The sequence below is a fragment of the Zerene cesonia genome, chromosome 19, assembly GCF_012273895.1.
Source record: "Zerene cesonia ecotype Mississippi chromosome 19, Zerene_cesonia_1.1, whole genome shotgun sequence".
Lineage (NCBI taxonomy): Eukaryota > Metazoa > Arthropoda > Insecta > Lepidoptera > Pieridae > Zerene > Zerene cesonia.
The window spans coordinates 8,039,203-8,051,970 of record NC_052120.1 but is presented as its reverse complement, the minus strand read 5'-3'; the positions used below and the strand labels follow the sequence as shown (position 1 = coordinate 8,051,970).

General features: G+C 32.0%; 1 protein-coding gene across 1 annotated transcript in view; it reads right to left on the bottom strand.

Annotated features, from left to right (window-relative positions):
• LOC119834437 (zwei Ig domain protein zig-8-like) overlaps positions 1-10,816 on the bottom strand; it is a 17,304-nt gene extending 6,488 nt beyond the window's left edge. The window contains exons 1-4 of the mRNA XM_038358796.1: positions 10,737-10,816; positions 7,961-8,154; positions 3,690-3,900; positions 3,206-3,333 (exon numbers count right to left, since the gene is read on the bottom strand). Of these exons, the coding sequence (XP_038214724.1) occupies positions 3,206-3,333; positions 3,690-3,900; positions 7,961-8,154; positions 10,737-10,815 (612 nt within the window). The 5' untranslated portion in view covers position 10,816. The remainder of the gene's footprint in view (positions 1-3,205; positions 3,334-3,689; positions 3,901-7,960; positions 8,155-10,736) is intronic.
• Between the last annotated feature and the right edge of the window lie 1,952 nt (positions 10,817-12,768).

Sequence of the window (12,768 nt, the reverse complement as noted above, 5' to 3'; positions counted from 1 at the left end):
TATCATGAACCATGTCGAATACGGCCAATGACCTTTGAGTAAAGTTCTTCACTTTGCTTATATAAGAGACTTCATCACCACACTAAACCACAAACCTCACTGCGTAACATTCTAGTTTGGGAAGCGCAACTTTCTCTAACTTTCAACGTAGTTATTGTATGTAGGTACTGAATGTTTAATTCATTTAAGCCTTTTAAATACAAATATTTAATTACCTATTACATTTGTCAATCATAAATAATCCTTACTGATATTAAAATGCAGAAAAGTATTTGTTTATCTTCCTTTTATGCCGAGACGGAACGATTTTGTGATATGATTGATATATTAAGAGATAGCTAGAAGGTTAGTGAGTAACATAGACTACTTTTTACCGCGTTGGAAATATTTCATTCCCATAGGAATTTCCTTTTATTACGCGGGCGGAAAGTTTGTAGATTGAACGTACAACACTATTTGACAAATGAATAAATGTTAACATTTTTAGTGCTTGTCTTAGACCGGCCTCACAAAGCCGATATGACTCTCTGATTTCAGTATTTAAATTAAGAAAAATTTCCGATATTGTGCTTCACACCAATCTTGAAATCAGATAATTATAACACTCACGCCAAATATCATATTTTCAACATAACTGAGACAATTCGACGGTTGATAATCTAAATTCCGGTACTATCTGTCTGTCAATCTAAATTCTGCTAATGTCTAATTAGATTACTGTATAGAATGTTCGCGTTTTAACTAGACTGTAAGCCATTACGTTATTGATTAATAATAAATAACTGGGTATTCGTATAGGGTAAAAGTATAGATATGAGCGTTCTGAATTCATATTCTTAATTTTTCATTCCGAAAATTAGAATGCACGTCAGACTTGTCATTTTGTCAGATCGAACTGAAAGATAGAATCTAAAGGTTAGAATGTATGTGGGGAACAGTGAAATTGTATTCATTACTGTATTTCGTCATTCAGAGAGGTATTCCGAATAAGAAGCTGGCCTCACTTATATTAAGTAATTAATTGACAACATATTATAGTTTTCATTTGATCGTCTATTTAACTGCATTTTGGTAATAGTATATTTAAGTGTATCAAATAATTTAATTAAAAAATAATGCTTGAATTAAAATTTATATAAAATGAATAACAATCTACCCTCGGAAAATTAACATATTAATGTATAATTAGATATAATTACAAGATATAACATACTAGGTCATGTTATGATCGAATTAATTGAAATGTTAATGCTGTATTAATTATTTCACGCTAAATTGGCTATTTGATTGAAGCGTTAATCATATATGTCTATGCATTAAATATCATTTTATTTTCTCCCTCAGTTTTTCTCTCTTGTTCGGCCTTAAGTTTTATATTACGTAGCTGTCCACAATTTCGCCCGCGTGATCAAAATAAATTTTTGTGGTACAAACTACGTCCTCTTTTTTATCCTCTTGGGAATAAAATTGGACAAAATCATATCTTAGTAGATACCTATATCATAGTTTGTGTCCCGATCTGTTTTATAGGTTGTGCTGTGCGTTTATAGATCGGTGAGTCACCTTTGTCTTTTCATCAAACACTAAGGTAGGGTTTAATGTCAATATAATGAATATTAAAATCACGTATATAAGACAACTTATAAAATCTTAATTTTATTGCGATAAAGGCGAAAGTGACTGTCTGTCGGTATGTCTCTTCTTCACACCTAAAACACTGAACCAATTTGAATGAAATTTTGTATTAAGAAGAGGACATACAGAGAATAGGTTTCATCCCGAAAATCACACAGGAAAGGAATTTCCTTTAACACATAGTTATGTATATTTTCGTTAGACCACGCTAAGTTAACTTGGAAGCTAGTTGGTTGTATATTAACTACTTAAACAGTAGACTGACCTTTAATAAAACGATTTTTTACAGATAATCCAAAATCTGAAAAATATCATGAAAGAGCATACATACACAAGCTGTTTTAATTAAAAAAAAAGGATAATCAAAATCGATTCACCCAGTCGGCAGTTCAGAGTACCAACCCAAAAATAAAAGACGAATTGAACCCTACACCCTTTTAGAAGACGATTGATTAAAGTTCAACAACCCTGCATATATTTATCCACACAGTTTGGTATTATAGTATCGGGTGTGTTTACTTAGAAACCGGTCAAGTGTAATTCGGACTCAAGTTGAGAGGGTTTCGCACACAGGAAATACTTGAGGGCATCCCCGGCATAAGTTTCTCAATATTTATTACATTTGAAAAATGAATGTGCATTTTTTTCTTATGTATTCATACAAACACTAGCTGTTCGCTCCGGTTTCACCCGTGGCATATATAGCCTATGTCACTCAGTGTAATTGGAGCTTTCTAATGGTGAAAGAATTATTGAAATCGGTCAAGCCGTTCACGCGTGATGGCGTGACCAAGGGAAATACGGATTCACTTTTAAATACATAATAACATTATAACCTACATTAACATTTTCAATCACAACTGATAATACAACAACAAAAAAAATAAAAAATTTGATACAGATAATGAATAAACTATTTTTAACATAAAAACGAAATCACATTCAAATTGTTAGAGCTAGCCTAAATGCGGCCACATGGGCCACCAGGCATCAAAATAAATCATAAATCGGTTCACTAAGTCGAAATTTCTGTAGTCCTACTAATATTATAAATGCGAAAGTTTGTAAGGATGTGTGTGTGTTTGTTGCTCTTTCACGCAAAAACTGATGAACCGATTGCAATGAAATTTGGTACGTAGACAGCTGGATAACTGGAATAACATATAAGCAACTTTTTAACTCGATATTTTTACGGGATATGGACTGACGTGGGTGAAACCGCGGGGCGCAGCTTGTAGGTAATAAGGCAAATAGATACGGACATTTATAATTTCTTGAAGTATTATTATTATAAGTTTGAAAATATGCAACAGTTATCAGATAAATTATCATACAAGAGTTTGTCTGAAAATTAAACTAAAATATAGTGATAAGTGTTTGTCTGAAAATTAAACTAAAATATAGTGATAAGTGATACAGATGGAGAAAGGTTCCAACTGTCCGCCCAACATTTATTAAAGGTTTGAAAAACCTTCAAAATCTGTAAATTCTCTCCTTAGAATCTCCCTAATAATCGTTGTTGTAGCAACGAAAACCTTCCATTTATTATCCCTATTTGATAAAAAGGTACCTGCTCTCCATGCGTCCATGTGATGGATGACGGTGGCTCGGGCGTGTGTCGCACAGTACACGTCAGGTTAATCGTCGAGCCTGTCTGTATGAACAGCTCTGCGCCACTCGATATCGTCGTCTCGGGTTCTAGAAAATATTGCGGTGTTATAGGTTGGAATGTTCTAGAATCAAATGGAATATTGGCGAGAACTGTAGAAGCAAACCTAGTTTTTATTAATATTTTTTTGAGGATATTTGGATATGTTATCGTGGTTGTATAAATTAGAATTTAAATCATAAAAACTAAAACATACCAGGAGATCTTTGTCCGTCTATTCGATACGTTATCATGTATTCGCTATTGAATTTAAATCAACATGGAGAGTAATACTTTCTACTGCTACAATGTAATTACAACATCTTTTCAATCACCATAACAGAACTTGAGAACGAGAGCAAAACTCGCAGCGCTACTAGTGCTGTTTCCTTCTACTGGCACTTACCTACAATGTTGAGGTACACAGCGTGGCCAATAGGCGGCGTGGTGGAGATCTGACACTCGTACTGGCCCGAGTCGCGCCGCTGCGGACTGCGGATGCGCAGCGCCCACTCCTCGGAGCGCGGCTTGTGCTGCGCCTCGAACCGCTGGTCCGACGTGTACGTGTAGCGACCCACTGTCAATAGGTGGATGTCGCGGTGACGTACCCATGATACCTGAATTAAATTTAATTCATCTTAAATACTCATCGAATATCTGCGCTAAAAAACCAATTTCATATACCTATTGCACTAATCCTTAGGCTCAGATTACTACTTTTTACTAGGGCAAAAAAATCATTGATGCGAATGATAAACATGAGAACTATATTATTTATAATTTAATTCCTATGCACATAAAACACTGTTAGTAAATGAGATGAAAATAATCACGTTTAATCTCATTAAAGCTCATTAAACCGCCAGAGCGTAATACCTTGAACGAGTTTATACTAAACTGCTTACCGTGTAAATCGTATTTTGATTTTCTGTTTCAAACATTATGTGTGGATTTTAAACAATGTTAAATATTGTTATTTTTCACAAAAAATACGTATGTAGTTTTCGAGTTAATAAATAAACTTAATGTTAAATGTTCAAGCTAATGAAAATAATAAGATAAATCTAATGAGAATCTAATTCAAAATTCGATAGCCCCAACGGCGTAGCAAGTTTCGTAAAGTCATCAGAACGAAGTAACTTTTGAGAAGCGATGTTATATAAAATTGAATATAAGGGTTTGCACAGACCGTACAAAGTATGAAAATTCAAAAGTTTTACGTTATTTATCTTATTGGATACAACTGAGATTGCAATTATATTTTTGCATAAATTATTATTTGAGAGCTAAGACGGCGACGTACTGAAATGTTAATGATGTTTTAGAAGAAGATCCAAGAAGATCAAGAAGATCCTTTGAATATAGTTTACATTTAAGATTTTATATTAATGGAGTCAATTGTATTGCGAGGCGGAGATTTTATTGTTAGTCGTCTATGAGGCGTTTCTCGTGCTAAAATTATAATGCTAGGGGAAAATTAATGATATTTGGATATAGAACGTTAGACGAAATTTCGCGGTTAGAGGGGACAGTTTTGTTTAATTTGTATAGTAATATAATAAAAATGTTGTGATCACATTCAATACCACAAATTGAGTTTGAATGTAAATCTCATTTATTTGAGTAAAAAATTTATAACATAAAATTTACAATAGATATAAGCTCTGCTATATATAGCATTGCTTATATTTATTATAAATTTGAGTAATAGAATGAATTGTCTTGGCTGCCAAGAACATTAAATATTAATTTAATATGAATAAATTAAAATTAATTGAGCTCCCTAGTCGATACGAGCGGAAATGATAATATGCAAATAGATCTGACAAAGTGTACGTTTATCGTGATTTATGGTTTAACTTTTTTATTGATTGAGACGAAACTTTTCGGTTAAAATATTAAATTATGGACATTTGTATTCGAAGCGAAGTTTTATGATCGGGATGTGTATATTCTAGAAAGTTCACGCACTTAAAATAAATGTTATGGGAGTAACTTAGGAAGAAAATATTACTGGTAAATAAATATGTATGTTTTTTGAGATAGATAAATTTAAATTGGCGCTTCTTGTCTTTTCAATATGTTTGTGTAATGTATAAAAACATTTTCCTAACCCGCGTCTTTTCGGGAAAATTAAAACTCGCCTCAGGATGAAAAACATTTCTTTTCTTTCACAGTTTTAAAAATAATAATTGTCACTGTGTAGATTTTCATTAATGTTAAAAAAAAACAACAAGGATGTTTTGCTTAATATGAACAAGTCTAAAATAGTGATGTATCGTTTTTGAAAATTATTATCATCCAATGGATTATAGAGCAAAATATAGAGGGAGTCAAAAAAGCATTGCGTCATTCAGTAATAATTATTTGTGAATTACGCAAGCAACTTTATGACTAAATAGTCACATTTTACGTTTGGTTTTTATTAGTATATAAAGTCAGATTAGTTATATGTACCTAATGTATACGTTGCTTTAAATTTTAATTTATGGCTTTCACGAAATTTGAACATAAATGGAATTTAAGATAATATTTCCTTATACATCTTACAACATAAAGGAATGGATAAAGTTTCAACTATAACAGGTAAAAATTTCGAGGTTTTTACTACGGTAATACAAACTAAGTGATGCCATAAAATAAATACCTACGTTTCATAAAAATACATAGAAAAGTTAGGTAATAGGTATCAATATTTAAAGTAATGCAATAAATAAACGCCTTTAAGACTTCCACTCAGAGCTCACGGTTGTATATTCTAAGGGTATCAGGATTATCAGTGAGAATGGTTAAGAGGGCACTTACCAGTGAATGATCGCTATCTCGATGTAATCATAAATATAAACCATCTAAAGGTTCTAAAGCCCATACTGCGTACAATTTTATGGCATAAGAATAAACAAGAATACAATTTTCTATACAAAAGTATTCAGGAAAAGGGAAATTTGGAAGCTTTGTTCAATAAAACGAACGCTCTGTTGCTTATTTCATTTAATAAAATAAATATTGATGGAAAAATAAATTGATCTTGATTGAGGGCTTGGATGAGTTTCTTTTATTCGATTCGTACGACCTTCGTTTGATCGCATTTTAAGTATGAATATCCGAGGTTAATATTCTAAGGGCATATAAAGAAAATTACAAAGGAGACCACTTCATCTCCGGGAGTTTTTATTAGTATAATAACTGAATGCGATGAATGAAGAATGTTTAAATATACAAGAAAGAATTAAATCAAGAAAGAATCAAGAAATATTATATATTCCTCCTCTATATAAGTCCTAATGAATACTGATCAAGCATATTTTCAATGAATTATGCAAAATCAATAAATAACTTGTGGCGTGACGTTCCATGGATTTTTTTGTACAACCATTAGCCCGAGTCATATTCACTCGAGTATTTGATGAAAAGGGAGCCTCTGTTCTAACTTAAACTGTAAAATACTAGCTGCGCCCCGCGGTTTCACCCGCGTAAGTCCGTATCCCGTAGGAATATCGGGATAAAAAGTTGCCTATATGTTATTCCAGATGTCCAGCTGTCTACGTACCAAATTTCATTGCAATTGGTTCAGTAGTATTTGCGTGAAAGAGCAACAAACACACACACATCCTCACAAACTTTCGCATTTATAATATTAGTAGGATTATCAGATGTTTTTGAGCCTAAAAGATTGGGACTTTCTCATATTTCATAAAAAAAGATTTCCACTGGTTTATATTTCAATCATTTCTATTCGTGAATTCAAATGTGATTATCATTACAAGAATTAAACGTGGACCGCATGCGTTTAACTTAACCTACAAAAGTTTAGCGTTAATTGTGGGGTTTTTATTCTCAGATCTAAGAGTTTATTCTTTACAGAGCAAAATGGTGTTTTCAGGTGTCAGCACTTAGCTCAGACAAGTCCTCAAAAGACGGTAAGAACAACTTGACTCCTTTCAAGCGCTTGCTGAAAAGAAATTGCAATGGAGCTATTTTAGAAAATTATACCAAAGTTTTCTTTGGATGACGGATTCGTATTATATGGAATGGTTTATTGATGTGTATTTTATTATCTGTTTGATTTGTATAATAAATGCTTTTTATGACATGTCAATGACAGAAAGAAAAAACGCAGTAGTTAACATTAATGATTTTGGTGTGTTTTTTATTTCATAGCGGACAACCGAGGGTCGTCTGATGGTAAACAACCACCACTATCAATGTACATTTACGGAGGCAGCGAGGTAAGCAAGCAAATTATACGGACGACACTTTTTCCCTGATTACAATTTCGCGAATCAGATTTTAATCTAACGGTTTTTGCAATCTTACAGTACATATTATTAACGAAAACGTATATGTATGAGTATGAAATTTGGCATACATATAATCCATTTAGAGAAGAAGTGCGGGATGCTAATAATAAATTAAATAGAACAATTGCACACAATAGCATGCATTTCACACACACACATATTAGAATCGATTTCTATTCGAATTCGATAACTGGGAGACGACAAAGAATAAATGTATTCGTAGTTTTTTTATGACTTAAAATTTTATTGAGGTAAACACTACCAGCTTTTTTAGTCTATAACTTGGTCTATGTAATCCCTCGCGAGCAAGTGTGAAACATGGAAAAAAAGGAGTGGTTAGCATTGAATATATATTCAGTACGGTTTGTTTACTTACAGTTCTATTCTGCAGGTTCTTCACACGACACAACAAACGCACCGGGTGTCCAACTAGGCCGGTAATGTTTCTCGGGGTGGTGGGGTCGAAGTATGGAGCGTCCGGGGAGCCCTGCCATTCTTGCAGAAACTCCGCTTTGAAACGACGGGATGACATTTCTGTAGCGGAGTCTGTGTAGTCTGCGCCCGAGTCCGCTAAGAAAAAAATTAAATTGCTTTATGTTTATTGAATAATTAACATAACACAAAAAAAAAGTTAAAAAACACGCTTTGACGATAGAATAGGAAAATAATTGTTTCATTTGCTCTTATTCAGAATATACGTAAAGAAAGAAATAATTTAATCTTGGCGATTCTAATCAGGGCAATAAGATAAACACATGACATAACATGATAAACATATTGTCACCGATCCTTGATGAGTGTACAAAGTTTTAATTAAATCTGTCCGGTTAAAGTGGGTCAAAATCTAGTCTAGAGTAGTCGATCTAGAGTAGTCAAACAAAGATACGAACATACAGGTGAAGCTAATAAAAGCGTGCTAAAAATAGTTCTGTTAGGAACGTGGAATTCTAAGCAATTGATAAGTCTGTGGTAGGTTATCTAGAGACGATCTACCCGCAAAACAAGCTAATTTTATTTAGTATTTAACTCAATTTATTAAATTAAATTAAGGTAAAATTTTCTGATTTTCATCGGATTTTCATGGAGTAAGAAGTTTCTTATTTAAATGAAATGGGCACGAAAAGAGTAATATCAGTAAGTATGTATCAATAGAACATAGTTATTATAGACCAGTTAAGTCTGAATAGTCATTTTTATTAGAACAAAACATTTCGTTTATTTTTATTGGGTTGGTTTGTAGCTTATTTTTATATCAAATGGAAAACATAAAAAAGAAATATAACGAATTTTTACTCATTTTTAAACGGCGTAGGAATGATATAAGCGGAAATATCTCATTCAATTTAATATTTTATTTCGTATGTAATGTAAGACAATATTATTGTGACATAAAAGCTAACATTTCATGTAGTTTTACGAGTACAAAATTTGTGTAAGGTATGCAAATTATTACAATATTATTATAAATTTCAACTAAAAAGAACAATAAATTTATGTGATGTTATATTAACTTAATTAACCTTCGGAACGAATCATCGGAACCTTAAGACAAGATAATAGGTTCCACCACTTTTTCATAATGTACTTGATACTTTTCGAAGTAAATTTTCGTTCATTATATATAATTTTATTGACTGATAGTGAATGTGTGAAACCAGCCCTTAAAATTCAAAATTGTAAATTTGTTTATTACCGAGATGCATACTGTTTGATTTCAGTAAAGGTACCAGGAATTCAAAGCGCAACGGGTGATACTTCGGTTTAAACAATCGACGTGAAGTCGCCTACAGCAATGGATTAAGTCCGGTGAGATAATTGAGATTAGTCCACACCAATTGGCAGGCATTGAGACGCTTTGAGGTGGTAATTTATACTGCAGTGATAGTAACTGGATGGAAAATTGGTTTAGATATTGATTGGTGTTTAAGAAAAAGAAACTAAATTATTATGCTTATGCATTCCATAAGCAAAAACATTTAATTCAATGATTCTTTTTAAATATACGTTTAAAATATGTATGTCAAAAATTTACTTATAAGAACAGGTCTCTTTTAGTTGTTAGGCGTTGCTGTTTTTTTTATTGTAGCAGGCAGTTTGTAGCTCCTATATAAGATAAGTTTTCTAGGAAACCAGCAGATTAAATGGAGTAAAAGCTACGAATAATTAACGACAGTATAGCCCCAACGGAGTCTTATAACAGAAGTTTATTAGAAAATGTAATTACATGTATTAAGCGAAATACACGAAATGCTATAAAAGATAGCTCGGCCATTATTAATTCTCCTTCTCTTAAAGAGACAAAAGGATGCCAACTTTTTTCATATCCATCGTATATTGGGAAGAGGCCGGCCATTCATGAGCAGTGAGGCGTAAAGAAATAAATACGCAAGCCCCATACAATGCTTTGAGTAGTATGATTTACGAGGAGACATCATTCAAATGGAGATTTTTCGCCGTCATAAATCGCTAGTGAATTAAAAATGAATAGTAGAAATGGCCAATTTCAAGTATACTTTTTATATACCTATTAAATTAGTTAATTTAAGATTGTCAACTTTACTAATTAGCATTTTGTTATCTTCCAAGATCTGTATTTTTCGATCCTAACACCACTTTCATTTGTTTCTTATATAGTCATCGACTTTGTATTTTGCGAAGTATTATCTTGTTATTTGTTAATTGGTACTGAAGGTGAGGGCCTGGTGATATGTGACTGTTTAAAACCCAGCCAACTGTTTCCAACACCAGCTCCTGCAACTCCAATTAATTTATGATAATTCTGTATGTGTGTATGTGTCGTGTCTTGATTGTAAATTGTGAGGAGAATCAAATAAAATGATTTGATATGATATGATTACAATAAAGTTCTGTTTACCATACGATAGCTTATCTTAAATTTTTTTAACAGATGTTCCCAAAGACGAAGGCCTTTAATTCGGTTTTTTTTACTCGAGAAGTATTACTTTTACCGACGTAATTCTGTTTATGTTTGATAGAGAATTGTTGCAATTTGGTCCCAGTTTAGAATCTGCAGTTGTACCATCCTCCCCTCGCTATTATTTTTTTTGTGGAGAATATTTATTGACAATGCACTATTTATTCAAGGAGAAAAATAAGAACCAATACTATTTTGTTGATATAAAAAAGATTACCTCGTAGCAAAATGCATCCGTGAATGAGTGAGAGAAACAACGCTGTCTTCGCTTCACTTCCGCGCTGGCCCATAATCATTCTCTTGATTTTCTGTTCTGAAAAAGAATTCGATTATTTGTAAATTACTAACTATACGCCTGTAGTTTCGAGTAGTTATTGTCCTTTCTCGTGTCTTAAACTATATACAAGTTATCCACATCGGCCTAGTAGTTCCTGAGATTCGCATCAGGTACACATACAAACATTTCAGCTTTATAACATTTTAGTATAGATGATGTAGCATAGGATAATAAAAGATGGTTTACTTACTAATACCATAAATTCAAATGTTTGTTTGTCTTTCTTTCAAATATGATTCTTGCATTCGGAGAATATTTGAGATATTAGGAGAAAAAAATTAAAGAAATATAAGGTACGAGTGATATTTTTTTATACAAACTTATTCTAATAATGTTTATGTACGTGTACTGCGCTAGTTAAGCAGCGTTTGCAATCAACTGTAAAGGATCCCGTAATAGACCCTAAAAAATTTAATGCACAATATTTTATCAAACACTTCGGTACACCATCGAGTTAAAAGATATCTTCAAACACACCGGTGATATAATATTCATGTCTACAGAATAGAAATTTCAATGTCTCGGAAGCGTTATTTATTATTCAACACAATAATCTTGAAAGTACCAAAGTTTGATATGCTTCAACTTTATGAATAAAGTTTTTGAATTGATGCGAAAATGTGTATTGTTGAATTGAGAAATATTGTTTATTACATTACCATTTTAGAAAACAATACCTGATACATCAGAAATATTGTGTAAATATAAAACACATTTTTTATAATTGAGGACATTGTTATGCTAAATAAATGTTTCGAATTTTACAAATTTATGTTTCATACTTTCTTTTAGGAAGCATTTAATCTTTATTTAACAGATTTAACGATTACCGAAACATATTATTAGCAATAATAAAAAACGCAATATATAAAATATATGATAGCGCGTTTGTAACTTGTCATTGAATTTTATAATTCTCCAATAAACTTAATTAAAACAAACTTTAAAATTCACCTAGTCAACCGTAAACCTTAACCAAATATGTTCCTCTCCAATTAAAAGGGTTTTATAAGCAACTCCACGTCTACATTAGCTACGTCACGAGCACAATAAAAACATTCCTTAATGTGAGCTGTAAACAAAATTGCCTTGTAATGGTGCTGTCACGAACATAACATGGAGGCATGTGATCGAAAATGAAGCGACTTAACACATGTCCCTATACAATAAATTGCTTTTAATGATGTTTTATTCTTATGTTACGTGTAAAAGTTGTGATGGATTGAATTGATTTGAGTGGAGTTTTATTGCCAAATATAACATTTTGTTTGTGGACTTTTTTTTAAACGATTGCAAGAATTAATGTCAAAAACCTTTTTTGGTGGTAGATTGGGAGATTAAGAAATCAGATAACATATTAGGTTATTGTCATTTTTGTTTCATTGAGTGTTTTCGACTGACAAAATTTGACTGTTAATTTTTTGATTTGTTACCTCAAAACTTTAAGCTGGTTAAACCGATTTTGATAATTCTTTTTGAAGCTGATGCCACACTTTCAAAATTTCGTCGAGTTCTGACAATTTAAAGGTTATTTTAAAAGTTCATTTTAAAAAATAGTCATTCTTAACGAGGAAGAAATGTATAAAGTATTATGCAAGAAAGAATATTAAAAAAGTTCGTTGTATGAATAAAAACAACATAAATAACTGGAAGGAAATAATATTATGAATTCTCGTGGTACAACATATTATTTCATATTATATCCATCGACTTTAATAAACAGATATGATGAAGAAAAACGTATTTAAATCTTTATTAAAAATACTGTTTTAATTTTATTAAGTTTTATGCAAGCATTACCAAAATGCCATACAAATGATTAAGGAATCGCGTGCAAAACATAAATACCTCGTATTCTTTGTGGGACTTTGTCGGAAATAAGGCCACAAAAATATTAATACAAATCCATGAA